Source organism: Schistocerca piceifrons, chromosome X, assembly GCF_021461385.2.
Source record: "Schistocerca piceifrons isolate TAMUIC-IGC-003096 chromosome X, iqSchPice1.1, whole genome shotgun sequence".
Lineage (NCBI taxonomy): Eukaryota > Metazoa > Arthropoda > Insecta > Orthoptera > Acrididae > Schistocerca > Schistocerca piceifrons.
Window position 1 is genome coordinate 119094701 of NC_060149.1, and position 21045 is coordinate 119115745.

General features: G+C 40.1%; 1 protein-coding gene across 3 annotated transcripts in view; it reads left to right on the plus strand.

The window, feature by feature from the left end:
* LOC124721920 (phosphatidylinositol 5-phosphate 4-kinase type-2 alpha) overlaps positions 1 to 21045 on the plus strand; it is a 106280-nt gene that overhangs the window by 76802 nt on the left and 8433 nt on the right. For all 3 annotated transcript variants that reach the window (XM_047247072.1, XM_047247073.1, XM_047247074.1), the window contains one exon: positions 20622 to 20922. In XM_047247072.1, coding sequence (XP_047103028.1) covers positions 20622 to 20922 — 301 coding nt within the window. The remainder of the gene's footprint in view (positions 1 to 20621; positions 20923 to 21045) is intronic.

Consider the following 21045-nt stretch of genomic DNA (forward strand, 5'->3'; position numbering starts at 1 on the left):
ATTCCTATGCAGTACTGTTACTGGTAACGTGTTATGATGCCATTATCGTTAACTTCCTAAGAAGAAACGAAAGGCTGGGCCCCACCAAAAGACGTAGACTAGAGTAAAGAGTAGTGTGAACATAATATTTTACATCTGATAGCCCCAAAAGTGAGTTTTGGGCTACGAATTCTGCCCCAAGGGGTGTGTGCAACAAAGCTGGAATTTGTTGTCAACAACTGTGACACCTTTCAGTCACAGTGTAAGAAAATTGAACAACAAAACTACATCACCTATGCTACTGCATGATAACTCACTCTGTTGATTTGAGAAACAAAACTATCCAGGAGATTGATAGGAAAGTCGTCTCTCAGGCACTTGAATTGATGGGGAAGTCCTCTCCCAAGCACTTGTCCCTCTCGTCATATATTCGTAAAATTTTACCTTTCCCGCTCTTGATCGATCAACCGTTAAGGGCAATTCATTTCTAGACGAAAAAACTCTTAAAACTACACTGGTTTAATGACATCGTTGGAACCAGTGGGTTTCTACAGGCGTAGAATTTGCAAACAACTTTAGCATAGTCAGATTGTTGTAGATATCGTGAAAGAAAATTCAGCTGCTGATTAATTTCTCTTTGATGATTAATGTTGCGATTAGTAAACTAATGGAAAATGCAATTAAAATATTCACTGTACTAATACAAATTAAATTCAGCTTACTACAGAAACATCACGATGGCAATCTATCTTAATAAAGCATTTTGTGTCTGTAAGACAATTGAGCCTATTTTAACACGAATTAGTAGAATATTACCGACTTTTGACTTTGAAAAGATCTGTATTTACTTAATTTCCTGTATCATTCGCAAGTATTATGAAAATGTGGCATTTCATAGATAAAATTATGTATTCACAACAACCAAAAATATTTCAGCAGAAAACAAAAGTGGCATTATGAAACTGGCAGTACCGTAAGGTTTTCGCTCTGACACTAAGGGCTACTGAAAGTACCAAGACGTATTTTGCTCGAGCGCTGTCTTACGATTCCCTTATTGGGTTTGTATCTGCCTGCTTGTAGCTCTACGACAAAACGAATAAAAAATCCGCCTTTCAGCGAGTCTTGAAAGGCGAACAAAAGCAGCTTGCACCTGGTAGCCAAGCATGTTACTTGAGAAATGGTATTTTCCTAAAGTGGGAAGACATCCTTTTGTGGTTGAATTGTTGGCAAATATCAGTCAGACGTGTGCTGTTGCTCTAAGCGTTTCGGTGTGTTGAATTTGTAGCAATGATTTTTCTACAGGTTTTTTCTGTCCCAAATAGAGAGTTGAAGTCTCCCTTTGGTATTTTCACGTCATCTTGGTGAATTTTGCTCATAGTATTTTCGAGTGTGTTCATAAGTCGATTGTTGATGGGTGTGATTTCTTTGACAGAACTGATGATGGATCTGTGTTCGAGAAATGCCATGCCGAAGATTGGTACGCCTTTCGCTACCTTTTGTTGCATTTTGCTCTTGAAGATGCAATGGTTTCTGTATTGCAAGGTTTCATTGTCAGTTAGTCCTGGTTCTTGAAGAGCAATGATGAGAATTTTTTGTCGGTCGATTTACTATGCGAAATTATTTAGTTTTTGTATTTGCATCAATGTGTCGATGTTTTGTTACAAAAAAAAAGTTCTTATGTGTGTGAAATCTTATGGGACTTAACTGCTAAGGTCATCAGTCCCTAAGCTTTCACACTACACTGCTTAACCTAAATTATCCTAAGGACACACACACACACACACACACACACACACACATGCCCGAGGGAGGACTCGAACCTTCGCCAGGACCAGCCGAACAGTCCATGACTGCTGCGCCTCAGACCGCTCGGCTAATCTCGCGCGAGGTGTAGCTTTCAAATGCATATTTTCTGCTTGTAGGGAAATTTACAAGAGATCTTCAATATTCTCTGCCGTGATAACCTGGCCTCCCCAGAATCCGAAATTCCAACTGCCGCCTGCCGACAGTTTGCACAGTTCATGTTTGCTTGTGTTTCATTGGTTTGGCCTGGGTGATACCAGGACCAGACTGGACCAGAGGGTGTTGAAGCTTTTGGAAGCAAATATTTTCAGCCGAGTTCAAGGAGCTAACAGACGGTGACCAGAGTAGCAGTGGTTTTCACTCAGACGTGCGTGGAATTTGAGTTCAATGGATTGAGTAGTCGTTGAGGATTGTGTTAGTATTTGGTTCACCCCAAGTATTTGATTTCCTCAGTACCATCCCTAGGGGGGAGGGTTTCCCCTATTGGCCCCACGGGATTTTAATTATTATTATTATTATTATTATTATTATTATTATTATTATTATTGTCATTATGTCGTCAGCAAATCCAATATGGTGCATCTTCCCACCACTGAAATAGATGTGCATAGTTCGATTCGGTATTTCCATCACATAAATATGGCTTACAATTACGTTACATTGCTGCTAGTAGACATATTTCTCACTTTTTCTTAGGCAGTTGCTACCTGTTACTCCATCATAGGAATTTATGTGCGCAGCATTGTTGCAGTACAGACGTTTGATTTATCCGATTTCTGTAATTTCATTTCGATACCAGATCGTTCTAATCGGAGTAGGCCAGTCAGGCTTAATGTGGATATCCGAATACGGCTCTCATCATTTGATAGACTGGGTAAACCACATTCTTAATCGGACGGTTGAATCTAGATCACTTATTTATGACAGGGCCTGAATTCTTAAACACTGTGGAAAGAATAATACAATGTGCTTATTACTAATATGTTATTTAAATATAAATATATGAATGAATGAGATAACAGTTTATTTACAGGAGCAGAGCCCCATCCATCATAGCAGAGCAGTGCGAGATTGGTTTCAGGGCCAAGAGAGGATAAAGCTGTTGCCGTTTGTTCCACGATCACCGAACATCAGCCAGACATAGAATATGTGGGCAGAGGTAACAAGGTCATTGCCATGTGGACCTACAAATGCAAGCAACCTTTGGACGAATATGGAAAACGTATGGTGGGAAGTAAACCATCACGCTACACTGTCGACGACTTAAAGAAATCAATGCCCCTACGCCTTCGAGAAATCTTACGTAATGATCGTGGTGGGTTGCTTACTAAAAGTATACTCGTCCACAAAACCCATGTGGACAATCATCTGATAGTCGGTCAAGCTTTGCTTTGTCGCAGCACTTTAGATACAAGTCCATTTACTTTCAGTCTCCTCCTTACAATTCTTGCAATGCAAGGTAATTGAAAAATCTCATCCACTCGACGCCAACTGAGGAATTGACTGGTGCATGTGTTGTTCAACACACAGTAATTGTCACCCTCACTGGAATCAATGACTGTGTGTGTGTGTGTGTGTGTGTGTGTGTGTGTGTGTGTGTGTGTGTGTTTTCGTGTTCACACAGAATCTGAATCAATACTATTAACATTAGAGAGACAACAAACGATAAATATTGCATCAAATATGACTGTAAAGTATTTTAATGCGATGGGAAGCTACAAACTGAATTTTTACCCAACCCACGACCTGCATATTACGTTACGTTAAGTAAGATGTATTAACTCCATACTATCGTTAGCAGAGACAGTGCGCTCTTGTTGTCAAGGCTCGTGACAAGTGCAGCGATTAGCAGTGCCCAATGCCGCCGTGATTTGTTTATGTTGGCTGAGCGTGGACACTGCAGCAGACGCTTCGCCATAAACAGAAAGAAATCACCTTGGCTCTGACTGCAGTGAGCGGATATCACTGCCTGCGTGTTCTTAAGTAACCAACGTGAGACTCTACTCACAGGTGCCATGGAGCAATTGCAACGGGTATCATGTCATTAGTCATCAGTATATTAACCAGTGATGACATGTCCACTCTATTTGAATCCCAAGAAAATAGGAACCTTCTCACAAAGGAATGTGAGGTGATATCAAAATTAATCCAACATACAAAAATTAACTGCAAGGCTTTCATGTATGCAGTAGTAGCACACAAGGAAATATTATGTCTTGGAAGCGCATATTTCATTTCCTCTTCTCACATTAACGCTCTTGTTTTTGTATGAAGTGAGAAAAAAACCACGAAAATTAAAGTTCCTGAGAAGCATATCAGTCATTTCCTCTTCTCATATCATAACTTTTATTTTAGTATGAAGTAAAAAAACAAACAGTTTAAGCTTGTGAGACATAATATGACATCAGATTCTTATCGTAGGCGCTATCGGAAACGCAAAACGCAGGGAGCTGTCCATTCTTTTGTCCAACAGTCTGTCTCCTTTCATGCATCACTCGCACTAGGAGATTCTTATTTACGGACTTGTGGGCATCAAGTTCTTCAGCAGAACAAGCCTTATGTTATTGTGCTAATTACGGTATGGAAAAAATGCAACAAAGACGATTTCCCCTAAAGCAGTGGGGATATTTGCAAATGTCTGTATTCAGCAATGACTGCCAGCTGCCACAACACTTCACAGAATCCATGCGGCAGGCAACACAACTGTGCGTGCACTTCAGACTTCATTCAGTAAGACGTCAGGAGATGGATGGAAACGTCATATTAACGTCGCTTTCCAAGTCGTATTCAATCCAGAATGAGGTGTTATTAAGGTAGTTGAGCGTTCTAGCAATTACACTTTTATAATTCCCATATGATTGTTCCGATAGCCAAAGGAACCCGTTAGTGTGAAACTATTGGGAACTGCATTAATATCAAACTGCAAAAACTGAGACAATACGTGGACTCTTCTCTTCACTGGGTGACCTATTACTGTTATTTTGGATTCTCTCCGTCCTAGACGTAATGCAAATGGAACTTCAGAGGCGCTATTCCGCTATTATTTCACTCGCCCGCGGCCACATTGTTTTCCCGCTAGGGTTCGGTCGATGCTGTGCGTTTAGCACTGAAAATTTTTGATGACCCGTCAGGACCCAAATAATTATACAGGATGTTTGAGGAGGAATAGTAAATATTGTAGGATGTGGTGGTATAGACAAATTGCAGAAAAAATGCCATATAACTCCCTGTATATGGATATATGTGTGGTGTCTGTTCTTTCGGGAATGTCCGAAAGAAAAGACACTACGAATCCGGGTTCAAACCTGGTCAGACACAAATTTTCATCTGACGCCGTTGTTCTATTTTAATGCACATGACCGCCTGGACATCTGTCCTTCAATCTTTAATTGATTAACAAGGCTGTCTATTTCGATTCGTAGTGTCTGTTCTTTCGGAAATGAGCAATGAGCGATTGATCACATTCTTGATACCTCACTGGACGTGCTACTGCAACTGTAGCCAAAGATTCAAATCCCGCTGGAAAAGTATGTTTCATGCCAGATGGTTTTGCTCCTCCTGTACTGTCATTGAAAACGATCACAACGAAATTAAGTATAAGTATCCTATGAAACACTTGAGTTCATACTGTGGTGCTGTGAAGATGAAAAAAGTAGTTTTTCACAATTATCAGATGACAGATGGAATATGTCGACTAATTATGATTGCATTAATAACTGTTGATTCACAGGCGCTTATCTTCCGCTTATTGTAACTGTTATTTCAGTGTTAGAGCTGGAAGAATAGAAACATCAAGTTTTCGCAATATGGAATGCTTGAATTCACCCTAAGTCTTCACGTTTCGAACAAAGGCAAAATATCCACCAGGAAAGCTGACAACAATAAGCCAGGCCATGCCTGTCTTCTGGTGGATGTGCTAATTACAGTGGTCTCAATAACAATATTGCACAGCAAATATACATTGCCAACTCAACCACTAGAGAAGTTCCAAAACTGTGAATCGCGTCTGGTGAATACACTTTCAAGGTTTCAGTCCGATTAAGTCCGTAAAACACAAATAATTGCCGCAGTTATTAATTTATGACATTTAGTTTGCATTCAGTGCATCGATGTATTACAAGTAATTGCACTCTAGCCCCTAAACCTAGTTACAGAAATGCGAATAAGACTCATTGACATATAATGAGGATCTTGCGGCCCTTGCCACCCGCAACTTTGAAACGAAGCTATAGTCACTTCCGAGGTCACTCACAGAACACATCAGCTGGTATCCTTTCTAACGGTATAACTGAAACTTGGCCACAGCGCAGAATATGTTTGGCAACTCTGTGACTGACGAGTTACTTCCTTGAGGGCACAGAACTATCCTGCTAAATTCACTTGATATTATCGTGTGATTTCAATTTAATACTGAGTGATTTTCGCTTGAGATGTGACAAGGATATCAGTTAATCCTTTTGAGTCCACGAAAGTCGTTACATATGTGAAATACAACTACTGTCGCCTCTTATGTTGCGGTTTATCTGCCATAGCGCTTACTGAGTCAATAAGGAAATGGAAGACACCGCGCCTATTCGCTAGCTCGTAGATAACGTGCTTGCCTGTCAGGTGCATGCTGCCTGTGTTCGCCTTTCGAGCCTCGCCGGAAGCTAGATTTTTAATTGTTTTGTAGCAGAGCTACAAGCAGGCAGATACTAATTCATTGAGGGAATTGTATGACAACGCTCTAGCAAAATTCGTCTTGCTGCTTTTAGTAACCCTTAGTGTCAAAGCGAAAACCTTGAGGTACTGATAAATTCATAATGCCACGTTTTTGTTTTCTGCCGACATATTTTTGTTGTTGTGAATACATAATTTTATCTATGAACTGCCACATTTTCGTAATACTTGCGAAGCAAATCATGTGAAATAACACTTCACCAACTTGTTGGGAAGGTGGAAAAGGCACTACCCTTTCCGGATGCTCTCTGTCTCTTCCTAGATGTTGAGTAATACGACCTTCGAGTAAATGGTTAGAGACGGAGAACCTAGTGGTGAATGAACTCATAGATGAGCTGAATGCGGGAGACTACTCTTGAAAAGAATAAGTAGACGATCTATTCACAGTAAGACTTAGAAAATTTGCTAGTACTGTTAAACCTATGAGCACTGAACATTGTGAAAAAGTGTTTAAAGACAAGCCCCACGAAAATTGGTGTAGTATTATTTATGGGGAAGCATGTCCAGCACACATACTGAAAAATTATGTTTCTCGGTGAAACTTTAGAGAGGGTTGTAGTGTATCTAGAGGTAGCCCTGGATGGAAAACTATTATGAACACCTCACATAAAGAATATTTTCCACTGCGAAAGATAATCTTATAAGCACTAGAAGCTGCTGTAGGGTAAACTGGGGTCTAAACCCAGTACGTACTGGATAGACATCCCTGCAAAAAGACCAATGATAATTTATTGGCCTATAATATGAACAAAGTCGAACAGAAGGTGGCTGCTAGGGAGTCTGGCAAAGTGCAGAGACTGACCTGCTTTCACAAACAGATGGAATTAGCAGAACATCCACTCTTGGAATGGATATTATGCTAGACATGCCCACCTTACACCTGTGGCTTAAAATGGAGGCAGTGGCAGGGACATAAAGGCTAAAAATTGGAAATAACTGGATATAGTTAGAATATATGGAATCCCAAATCAGTAAGGCGATGGCTGGGGAAATGCCGACTAACTACACAATAACTTCTAGCTGTTTCAATAAACTTTGTCATGTAACAGTTGGAAGCAGGGAACAGTGGAAAAACGAACCACAACACCGTGCAGGAGACATAATATAGTGGTTTACTGACAGGTCGAAAACAGATGAAAGTACCAGGTCTGGTGTACTGCCTAGAATCTCTTTAGGTAAAATGGCCACAGTATTACACTTTTTTTCTGTCAGCGTGTGCACGGAGGAAAATTAGAGAAGACCCTACAAAAATCGTAGCATCTACTTTTATTCAGACAGCCAAGCAGCTCTGAAATCTCTATCAGCCCCTGCAACGAGATCGAAGGTCGTTGGAGAATGCCATGGAGCATTTTCTTTGACATGTCCGAAAGAACAGACACCACACATATATCCATATACAGGGTGTTTCAGGAGGAATAGTACATATTTTAGCAGGTGGTAGTACAGACGAAAGAAATTCCACATAAATGCGTCCACTTTTTATTGAGTACAGAGATACAGCTGTTAGTACGTAACGCTAACAAACTCAAAGCAAAGGCAAATGAGGTCATTCAAAGTTGATTTAAAAAATTCACCAACCAACTTCAATGCACATTTGACTTCTCTTGATAACACCATGTGTAGCCTTACTGAGGTCGTCTTTGCGTTCTTTTATGAGGGCTGCACTATTCATAATCCGAACGATCAAATCGGCTCTTGGGTTTACTTTGTATTTGTAGACTTCGCCTTTAACCATCCCTGCAGGCAAAAATCCAAAGAGATAAGGTCCGAGGACCTTGAAGGCCAAGAAAAGTGCCCATATCTAATGATCCACCTTCCGGGAAATGTTAGGTTTGGATAATGTGTCACCTGGAGGAACATACGCATTCTTGTAGCCAAATGAACCTTCATCTCGGTTCTTACAATAATGCAACAGGTGCGCACTTGTTAGATGTAACTGAAGAGAGACTCCAACTCGGCTTGAGGTTAAGGGCGAATCCCAAGCGCGTGGCCACGAACAATTGGGAGCGGAAACTTAATGTCATCGGAACCTTGTTGAAGGACCATGACATGCGATTGTTAGACCGACTGCAGGAAGTTCACTTTATAAATACGTACATACTTAGCAAAATATATCATGTCGCAGCAGTCTTACCGATACTGCAGGTCACTGCACATCAAATATTAGCTGTAGCCTCTTGGTATGTGTGGAAACAAAATATCTTCCAAGTATCCCTCCACACGGCGACTTTGCAGAGGCAAAACGGAGGACTTGGAATTAAAGACGTGCTTTTAAACTAATACATGCCACTAAGACAGGCATCACGAAACTTCTGTTCCTCTCGTTAGGTCCTGGGGATAGGAACGCTTCTTTTAATGTAGCATGCCAGCCTAGATTACGTCCGAAAGCACTATGGCGATTGGAGCTGTATAAGACTTCCACCAGCACAAACCAACACTAGAACCGTCTATGATTATATTACCTCACATCGTCTTCACAAACCAATTCCAGTAAATTAACCTACAAAAAACTGGAGGAACGTCTGGAAAAATATCAACAATAAAAGTCTACTAACTAGAGTCAGTGACGTATGGTGTGATGTTGTAAACGAAACCATACTCTCAGCGGAACGATTATGGAAAATCAAATTGAGACCAACTCCATACTGCGACAAATGTCGGCTTGTAGAAACTGTAGTGCACATCTTCTTATGTGAAAATAGAATTAGAATTTGGAACTGGACTAGGAAGAAATTAGCACTAACAACAGAACCGCAGAAAGTCATATACCGATAACTGAAGCTTTACAACCCAACTGGAAATGTTACCCATCCGCAAAGAATAACAGTTATTCGTGGCTTCTGGGACAGTTTGTGTTTTATGTCGTAACAAACAGAACTTATAAGAGTACATGTTTTATATTGCACAAGAACATTTTACGCTGAAGAAGAATAACAAATATAAGGAATGGTTTCAAATTTTTTTATCTATTGCTTTATGTGGGCTACGAAGAGGTGGACAGTTTTTTTGGTTAGAAGCCGAATACTATTCTTTCACTTTTTTTTTATTCCTGGAATATTTTTTTACTTTGGTTCTAAAATCAGAACTGTTCTAATTTGGCAAAACCCCTCCGGCTTCGAAATTTTTTTCATTTGTGGAAAAATATATGGCTTCCTTACAGACCTCATACACATCCAGTGCAATATAACTTAAATTGTGAATATATTTCTGAATGAATGTTTGTTATGTATTTTTCCATCACCCTTTTCACTGTTAAAGTTGTGTTCTACAATGAACGCACGCAGGTGGAGGCGGCTATCTGTAATTTATTTTACCTTAATTACTACTTCAGTTTTGTTCCACAATTTAAAGGTATATATGAGTGCAAACATGGAATACATGGGAATAATGCAGCTGCTCAGTGACAGGTATGGGGGAGGCATTGAGGCCAGGCCTCAGATCTTCGACCCCTGCCCTCTTTGCCTCTGCCTACCTGGTGCTGAAAGTCTTCTCAAACTTTCTTAAAAAAATAAAAGTGCAGTGATCAGCATGTCCGTCTAGTAAGCAGGAGGTCCAGGTTCGAAGCCCAGTCGGTCACAAATATTCATCTGCCGTCTCAGCTGTATTTCAACGCGCTGTGACAGTGTGGACGTCGGTCCTTCGATATTTAAGATGCAATTGTTTTTTGAGGCAATAGAGGTGATTTGCGAAAATTTGTCTTGCCATCAGTGTAACGGGACTTCAACGGCATCCAACCCTTAGTCATTGCTTTGTGCCGGCGCTAACCCATGTCATAGATATGCGAATCAGATTGTAGTTCATATTTAGTCAAATAACGAATGGTCAGTATACAAATATGCCGGACGGGGTGGCCGAGAGGTTCTAGGCGCTACAGTCTGGAACCGCGCGACCGCTACGGTCGCAGGTTCGAATCCTGTCTCGGGCATGGATGTGTCTGATGTCATTAGGTTAGTTAGGTTTAAGTAGTTCTAAGTTCTAGGGGCCACACCGGCCGGCATAGGTCACCCAGCGAGAAGAAGTGTCCACATATTGTCTCAAGTTCTTGCAGTTTGACATTAATGCAGTTCCCAATAGTTTCACACTAACGGGTTCTTTTGGCTATCGGAATACTCATATGGGAAGTATAAAAGTGTAATTGCTAGAACGCTCAACTACCTTAATAATACCTCATTCTGGATTGACTACTACTCGGAAAGCGACGTTAATTTGACGTTTCCATCCATCTCCTGACGTCTTACTGAATGAAGTCTGAAGTGCACGCACAGTTGTGTTACCTGCCGCATGGATTCTGTGAAGTGTTGTGGCAGCTGGCAGTCATTGCTGAATACAGACATTTGCAAATATCCCCACTGCTTTAGGGGAAATTGTCTTTGTTGCATTTTTTCCATACCGTAATTAGCACAATAACATAAGGCTTGTTCTGCTGAAGAACTTGATGCTCACAAGTCCGTAAATAAGAATCTCCTAGCATGAGTGATGCATGAAAGGAGACAGACTGTTGGACAAAAGAATGGACAGCTCCCTGCATTTTGCGTTTCCTATCGCGCCTACGATAAGAATCTGATGTCATATTATGCCTCACAACCTTAAACTGTTTGTTTTTTTACTTCATACTAAAATAAAAGTTATGATATGAGAAGAGGAAATGACTGATATGCTTCTCAGGAACTTTAGTTTTCGTGGTTTTTTTCTCACTTCATACTAAAACAAGAGCATTGATATGAGAAGAGCAAATGAAATATATGCTTCCAAGACATAATATTTCCTTGTGTGCTACTACTGCATACATGAAAGCTTTGCAGTTAATTTTTGTATGTTGGATAAATTTTGATATCACCTCACATTCCTTTGTGAGAAGGTTCCTATTTTCTTGGGATTCAAATAGAGTGGACATGTCATCACTGGTTAATATACTGATGACTAATGACATGATACCCGTTGCAATTGCTCCATGGCACCTGTGAGTAGAGTCTCACGTTGGTTACTATAAGAACACGCAGGCAGTGATATCCGCTCACTGCAGTCAGAGCCAAGGTGATTTCTTTCTGTTTATGGCAAAGCGTCTGCTGCAGTGTCCACGCTCAGCCAACATAAACAAATCGCGGCGGCTTTGGGCACTGCTAATCGCTGCACTTGTCACGAGCCTCGACAACAAGAGCGCACTGTCTCTGCTAACGATAGTGTGGAGTTAATACATCTTACTTAACGTAACGTAATATGCAGGTCGTGGGTTGGGTAAAAATTCAGTTTGTAACTTCCCATCGCATTAAAATACTTTACAGTCATATTTGATGCAATATTTATCGTTTGTTGTCTCTCTAATGTTAATAGTATTGATTCAGATTGTGCGTGAACACGAAAAAAAACACACACACACACACACACACACACACACACACACACACACACACACACAGTCATTGATTCCAGTGAGGGTGACAATTACTGTGTGTTGAACAACACATGCACCAGTCAATTCCTCAGTTGGCGTCGAGGGATGAGATTTTTCAATTACCTTGCATTGCAAGAATTGTAAGGAGGAGACTGAAAGTAAATGGACTTGTATCTAAAGTGCTGCGACAAAGCAAAGCTTGACCGACTATCAGATGATTGTCCACATGGGTTTTGTGGACGAGTATACTTTTAGTAAGCAACCCACCATGATCATTACGTAAGATTTCTCGAAGGCGTAGGGGCATTGATTTCTTTAAGTCGTCGACAGTGTAGCGTGATGGTTTACTTCCCACCATATGTTTTCCATATTCGTCCAAAGGTTGCTTGCATTTGTAGGTCCACATGGCAATGACCTTGTTACCTCTGCCCACATATTCTATGTCTGGCTGATGTTCGGTGATCGTGGAACAAACGGCAACAGCTTTATCCTCTCTTGGCCCTGAAACCAATCTCGCACTGCTCTGCTATGATGGATGGGGCTCTGCTCCTGTAAATGAACTGTTATCTCATTCATTCATATATTTATATTTAAATAACATATTAGTAATAAGCACATTGTATTATTCTTTCCACGGTGTTTAAGAATTCAGGCCCTGTCATAAATAAGTGATCTAGATTCAACCGTCCGATTAAGAATGTGGTTTACCCAGTCTATCAAATGATGAGAGCCGTATTCGGATATCCACATTAAGCCTGACTGGCCTACTCCGATTAGAACGATCTGGTATCGAAATGAAATTACAGAAATCGGATAAATCAAACACCTGTATTGCAACAATGCTGCGCACGTAAATTCCTATGATGGAGTAACAGGTAGCAACTGCCTAAGAAAAAGTGAGAAATATGTCTACTAGCAGCAATGTAACGTAATTGTAAGCCATATTTATGTGATGGAAATACCGAATCGAACTATGCACATCTATTTCAGTGGTGGGAAGATGCACCATATCGGATTTGCTGACGACATAATGACAATAATAATAATAATAATAATAATAATTAAAATCCCGTGGGGCCAATAGGGGAAACCCTCCCCCCTAGGAATGGTACTGAGGAAATCAAATACTTGGGGTGAACCAAATACTAACACAATCCTCAACGACTACTCAATCCATTGAACTCAAATTCCACGCACGTCTGAGTGAAAACCACTGCTACTCTGGTCACCGTCTGTTAGCTCCTTGAACTCGGCTGAAAATATTTGCTTCCAAAAGCTTCAACACCCTCTGGTCCAGTCTGGTCCTGGTATCACCCAGGCCAAACCAATGAAACACAAGCAAACATGAACTGTGCAAACTGTCGACAGGCGGCAGTTGGAATTTCGGATTCTGGGGAGGCCAGGTTATCACGGCAGAGAATATTGAAGATCTCTTGTAAATTTCCCTACAAGCAGAAAATATGCATTTGAAAGCTACACCTCGCGCGAGATTAGCCGAGCGGTCTGAGGCGCAGCAGTCATGGACTGTTCGGCTGGTCCTGGCGAAGGTTCGAGTCCTCCCTCGGGCATATATGTGTGTGTGTGTGTGTGTGTGTGTGTGTGTGTGTGTGTGTGTGTGTGTGTCCTTAGGATAATTTAGGTTAAGTAGTGTAGTGTGAAAGCTTAGGGACTGATGACCTTAGCAGTTAAGTCCCATAAGATTTCACACACATAAGAACTTTTTTTTTGTAACAAAACATCGACACATTGATGCAAATACAAAAACTAAATAATTTCGCATAGTAAATCGACCGACAAAAAATTCTCATCATTGCTCTTCAAGAACCAGGACTAACTGACAATGAAACCTTGCAATACAGAAACCATTGCATCTTCAAGAGCAAAATGCAACAAAAGGTAGCGAAAGGCGTACCAATCTTCGGCATGGCATTTCTCGAACACAGATCCATCATCAGTTCTGTCAAAGAAATCACACCCATCAACAATCGACTTATGAACACACTCGAAAATACTATGAGCAAAATTCACCAAGATGACGTGAAAATACCAAAGGGAGACTTCAACTCTCTATTTGGGACAGAAAAAACCTGTAGAAAAATCATTGCTACAAATTCAACACACCGAAACGCTTAGAGCAACAGCACACGTCTGACTGATATTTGCCAACAATTCAACCACAAAAGGATGTCTTCCCACTTTAGGAAAATACCATTTCTCAAGTAACATGCTTGGCTACCAGGTGCAAGCTGCTTTTGTTCGCCTTTCAAGACTCGCTGAAAGGCGGATTTTTTATTCGTTTTGTCGTAGAGCTACAAGCAGGCAGATACAAACCCAATAAGGGAATCGTAAGACAGCGCTCGAGCAAAATACGTCTTGGTACTTTCAGTAGCCCTTAGTGTCAGAGCGAAAACCTTACGGTACTGCCAGTTTCATAATGCCACTTTTGTTTTCTGCTGAAATATTTTTGGTTGTTGTGAATACATAATTTTATCTATGAAATGCCACATTTTCATAATACTTGCGAATGATACAGGAAATTAAGTAAATACAGATCTTTTCAAAGTCAAAAGTCGGTAATATTCTACTAATTCGTGTTAAAATAGGCTCAATTGTCTTACAGACACAAAATGCTTTATTAAGATAGATTGCCATCGTGATGTTTCTGTAGTAAGCTGAATTTAATTTGTATTAGTACAGTGAATATTTTAATTGCATTTTCCATTAGTTTACTAATCGCAACATTAATCATCAAAGAGAAATTAATCAGCAGCTGAATTTTCTTTCACGATATCTACAACAATCTGACTATGCTAAAGTTGTTTGCAAATTCTATGCCTGTAGAAACCCACTGGTTCCAACGATGTCATTAAACCAGTGTAGTTTTAAGAGTTTTTTCGTCTAGAAATGAATTGCCCTTAACGGTTGATCGATCAAGAGCGGGAAAGGTAAAATTTTACGAATATATGACGAGAGGGACAAGTGCTTGGGAGAGGACTTCCCCATCAATTCAAGTGCCTGAGAGACGACTTTCCTATCAATCTCCTGGATAGTTTTGTTTCTCAAATCAACAGAGTGAGTTATCATGCAGTAGCATAGGTGATGTAGTTTTGTTGTTCAATTTTCTTACACTGTGACTGAAAGGTGTCACAGTTGTTGACAACAAATTCCAGCTTTGTTGCACACACCCCTTGGGGCAGAATTCGTAGCCCAAAACTCACTTTTGGGGCTATCAGATGTAAAATATTATGTTCACACTACTCTTTACTCTAGTCTACATCTTTTGGTGGGGCCCAGCCTTTCGTTTCTTCTTAGGAAGTTAACGATAATGGCATCATAACACGTCACCAGTAACAGTACTGCATAGGAATGCTCAATGAGCGACCTGATGACGTTGAATAATAGGCACTCCGTTGATTTTTGTTGTTTCGAATTAACTGCAAGATGATAACTAGAACTTCAAATTCGAAAATGGCATTGATACATACACTGACAGCGTGGCGCCGCCTTCACATGGGCGGCGCCGGATTTCAGGCGGCGGGTGGCGTCTGTCCGGTGGCCGGTAGCCGCTGCAGCGCGAGGAAACGCTCGAGCATAAGCTGTTCTGATCGCGACACAGCCACGAGCTGTTCTGCGGAATTGTTTCTGGAATACTTGTTATTGCGAGTGGGTAGAATGTTAAGCGAATTGTCTTCGATGTTCAACCAGACTCATAACTTTAGACCGAAATGTGGGGGAAAAAAAAAACCACAGTTGGACGCGAACATGCGACTCTAAGTTTAGAATGCACGACGATTACCGCGAGACCATGGGCTCACTCCATCCATGCCAACTCGGAAGTAGACAACACTTCCTCCTAACACTTCCGCATCTTACAGTGTTGCCAGATTGTGCAGATGGCTGGACTTAGAGTTGTCAGGGGCGGTCAGTTTTATTGGCCACCTTAAGTGAACGACTCGGACTTAGTCTCTGTGGCGGCCGGCAAGTGATCAGTTTTTATGTCTAAGACTGTACCATGAATTTATTAAATCACAGAGCATTTTGACTCTCATTTAAAAATCAACTCTTTGATGATGAGCCATTTAGAAGAATTTTGAACCATGAAGATCAGTCATTTATGTCATTATTAAAAATTTTTCTGGCACATTTGTGTGGTATATCTTAAAATGTAGCATGTGCAAAAAGGTCAACATTACATGCGAAAGCTTAGCTTCTCTTGCAGCTTATTAACCTTAGAGACCAATAATATATGTGAAAGCTTCTGCTTTTCGTGTAGCAATACTATGTATATTAATTTAAAGTATTAACATTCCCTATTTGTGTGTTCATTCTATTTCAGTGATGGTGCTGTTGGCTGACTACATAATGTGTCCTATACTCTGAATATCGGTTGGCGAGATCACGTGACATGAGCTATGACTGACTTACAAAAGTGCATCGCAATCTCGATTTCAATGATTCGGAAAGTAACATGTGGTGTTTGGTGGAATTCCAATGTATATTTTCGTGATACAAAAATATGCAGCTTACATGTTGCTGCATGTCAAAGATATTTCCAAAACGTGTCTCTTTTCCCTGAGTTTCGTTTTCTAAAGAGCTGGGAAATTTTACGCCCGTGTATAAAAGCATAACCATTCAAAGGATTGATAAGGGAATTTATGCTGTCACTTAACACGGAAAAAGTGTGTTTTCATCTGAGAGAAAGTGTATTTTTTTATTTTTAACCAGGAATTCCAGGAAAAATAGGGAAATTTTTTTTCCTTGTCCTCATATACACCCTAAAAGAGTAAAAAGTAAGCATAGAAAAATTTTGTGGACCAAGTTCCGGAATTCTTTGAACAGACCTTGTACTTTCCAGTCCACCATGACAGAGGGTACCTTCTACCACTACTAGTCAATGCCTTTTTGTTCCACTCGCAAATAGAGTGAGGGAAAAATAGCTATCTATATGCCTCAGTATGACCCATATTTTTTCTTATCTTATCTTAACTTCGTTTTCCTTACGCAAAATGTACATTGACAGCAGTAGAAATGTTCTGGAGTCAGCTTCCAATGCCAATTCTCTAAATTTTCTCAGTAGTGTTTTGCAAACAGTATGTCATCTTCCCTTTAGGGATTCCTATTTGAGTTCATGAAGCATCTCCATGATACTTGCATGTTGATTGAACATACCGAATGGCTTCGACATCTTCCTTTAATCCAACGTGGTGGGAATCCGAGGCACTCAAGCAGTACGTGAGAAGGTGTCGCATTAGTGTTTTGTACGTGGATTCTTTTATATCAGTTACCCTTCCCTAAAATTCTTCCAGATGTAACAGACCCTGGGGGTGGAGGAGTCGCTATGGTGCAGGATGGCATACAATGGAGGCTTGAGGTGGGGCTGCAGGCACATTGTGGTCCAGAGAGACTCAGCTGTCAAATGAAATACGTCATTTTTACTCACTCATCTGCACTATACTAACACCAGGCAGTGGCAATGACGGAGGTCCGGGCTTGTGACTGTGGCTAGCTGTTCCACGCTGCCTGTGTTGTCCCTTATCTGGTGCACCCGCGACATCTTGGTAGTACTACAAAAATATCTGCTTCTAAAATGAAAACTGTTTACACAGGATACCAGGACACCCTGTTATACCAGTGTGCTGCTCCTAGTCACTTTTTCATCCGTACCACTAAAACCCGTCAGTGGAGAAACCCCTTTGCTTGTACTACAATAACCGTGCCTCAATCCTCCACTTGCAAGTTTTATCAAGAGATGCGTGACCTGTCTCACAATAAATCAACAACTCTGTTACTGTAATGGGCATGCCAACACCCTGCATTCACTGGCAGCCAGTGGTTGCTGCGGTATTTCACCACCACATTCCCACAAATTTGTCCATAAAATAGTAGTGGCAAACGAAAGGAAACTACATGATCAGGCTCTGAAGACTGCGCGATAGTCAACTGAACACCATGTCATCCTCAGTCATTCATCATCAGATGCGGTACGGAGGGGCGTGAGGTCAGCACATCGCAGTCCCTGCCATTGTCAGTGTTTTGACCTTGAAACTGCTAGCTCTTAATCGTGTAATTGGCATCACAAGGCTGAATGCTCCCCAGTCCAGTCCTCCCTCCATGGAAAAATCCGTGATAGTACCACAAATCAAACCCAGCTCCCCCGCATAAGGGTCTGTTACATTGACCACGTGGCTATGGATGCAGACAGATGGTAGTGGCTCTACAAAATAAACCAAAGTTGGCCATTCACCATCCCTACTGCAGTCGTTATGTGCTCATTCCATTTCAGACTACCTTGCAATGTTATGCCCATATATTTAATCGATTTGACCGTGTCGAGCAGCACACTGCTAATGCTATATTTGTGCATTGTTGGTTGGTTTTTCCTACTCATCTGCATTAACTTACATTCTTCTACATTTAGAGCAACATACTGGGTTCTATTACCTAAGAAGTCTTTGAGCCACTTGCATATCTGAGAACGTAATCTGTATGCTTGGACTGTCATTAACAGTCTGCATTGTGCAAGCTGACTTTCACACAAACGATGCTTCCTAAATCTTTGCTGCTTGTGGGCAGAAGCTTTTCTATGTAAAGGAAATTTATTGTATTCAGACTTAGAATACGTTCAAGAATTCTGCAGCAAACAGTTGTAACAGTTATTGGTCTGCAATGTTGTGGGTGTTTTATTTTATACTCATTATATATAATTGTCACCTGCATTTTTCCAGTTGCTTGGGACTTTGTGCTGGGCAAGAGATTTATGATAAATGGAAGCTGAGTAAGGGACCAATGCACTCTGCTGTAGAGTACTTCTTTAGGTTTTCGCCTTTTCTATATTCAGTGTGTGTTTTCCAGAATCCCAAAAGTAATACACCTATAGGTCAATATGCCAGATGAATAATCATTAAGCCAACATTGAGATTTGCTTTGTAGATATTGATTACCTTTTTGATGAGAAAAACACTAAAATTTTAGTGACCTGAAAAGTTAGTTAACCTCTACAAAGGTGGTGTGTTAATTATATTGATTGCAGATATGAACATATACATTCGTATCTCCAAGTCAATCATATACCTGAAGATTATATTTGTAACAAAATATTATAACAGCCATATATTCCTGACCTACTTAAGTCTTTGATATCTTCATGGTATGTAAATACATGTCTCACAGCTTCCTTTTTCATTCAGAATTGTTTGTAATCAGTTGCTTTACTAATACCTTTTTTCTCAAAAAAATTCAATTTGACTAACTGAAATTAGCCATGAGAGTTTCATGGTGAGAAACTTGTCCTAATTCTATTCATGAGGATTATTACTAAATAAAAATCATACTCTTCATGTGGAGGACCACAGCCTTATATTTGTTGAAAGGCACCTTTAATGTTTCCTCCTCGGCTGTTGCATATTCACTTTATTAAAACTTTCACAGTTGGACAGTTTTGGCCTTCCATGCTACTTTCAGCTGCAGCCTACTAAAAACAGAACAAAGATACAGCAAGTTCATATTTGGCTTACTGACATATAAAAAATATTTTTACAAATGACAGCCTAAAAATTTTGTATTTACAGGTGCCAAAGTATTGCCATATTATCAGATTGTTAAACAACAGACATAACAGTTCCAAGAGTGATCACACACAATTTAATAGTCATTGTCGAAACTAACACCATGTTGTAAGTCACTGTACTCACTGTCAGTGGTAGACATCAACTGTCACTTGATGGGCACTTGACTTTCCTGAAGAAAGACATTAAACACTGTCAGTTTGCCTCAGATGAAGGGCACTCTCCGGGATAGCAAACATTTATCCATGAAGACAGTGACCTTCTTGTCTCACAGTGGGATAAATATGTTAACTGTTATGGTGTTTACTTTTGAAATAATAATAAAAAGTTTACTCATATTTTTCCCATCTGTATTGTTTTCATTTGACTGCCCTTTATACATTAACAGGTGTATTAGGAAGTTGAAATTGTAACATACAAGGCCAGTACAAACTGTGTGCCAAAGCAGCAAATGCGTCTGCAGAGTGGGGTGAAACTTAGAAGAAGGAGAAAGGAATTCTTTATTGCATTTTTGAATCTAAAATAATTAAAAATGTAGCTCTTCCGGATGATACATCAGCATATGATAACAAAAGCAAGTCACTTCATATACATACATAAACACAACAGTTGAGGTCTACCTTATGTAGAAAGCTACATTTTACAGCTGGCGATACCATGCATTCACTCATAATAGTTACAGTGATATATTGTTCTACCACATAACATATAAACATAAAATATTAACATATACTCTAAATATTATGATGTATTTAGAAAAAGCGACAACTGTTGTTGTAAATTTGTACAAGAATGACTAATTAAAGTCTTAGTACATATGAATTTGTCTCCAGATCCTTTAACATATTGTTTTACAATTTACCAGTTTAAATAAAAGAAGAGTGACTCTTTGACAAATATTATCGTGCCTTTCAAACAAAAAAGTCATATAAAAACAAACAAGTAAAAACGTTCTTCATTGTCATTGAAAAATTGGGAGTTACGAATGTGAGAAAGTTTTCTTAGGCTTTACTTATGCAAATGAATGTTTCAGCATTTCTCTTACATTTTAAGTGTATGAAATTAGTGATATGGAGTGATCGTGCAAAAGTTCGTAAAAAACAATTATTGGCTGTGATGATATGTTGTTAACTTGAAAGTAAAATACCTATTACTGATTCCAGTTTCTCACAAAACTGCATCTGATGGACTATTCGTTACTCCTTGGGATCCATGACTGTGCAAGGGCTGAACAAGAAAATCGAGAACGAACAGATCAGGAAGAAGAAGAAAATAATGGCATGGAAGAGGATGAAGATTCAGAAAGTGGATCAGCGGTGGAGAAAGGTGCTGGAGACAGAGCATGGGGACCTTTATCATCTCCGCCTGATTCGCCTCATGCGGCACTTATGCGAGAGTCAAGTATTCAGTATGAAGGTGGAATTGTACCAGAGTTGGATATATATGCCATACCAAGTTCAGAAGGTAACTGTTCCTCCCTACCTTGTATGTACTCTTTTTAATAGTTCTCTTGTCATTTGTATATGGGTTTAAGACTTCTCTGCTTGTGAAACCCTACATTTTAATTGAGCTCATGATGTGCAACTT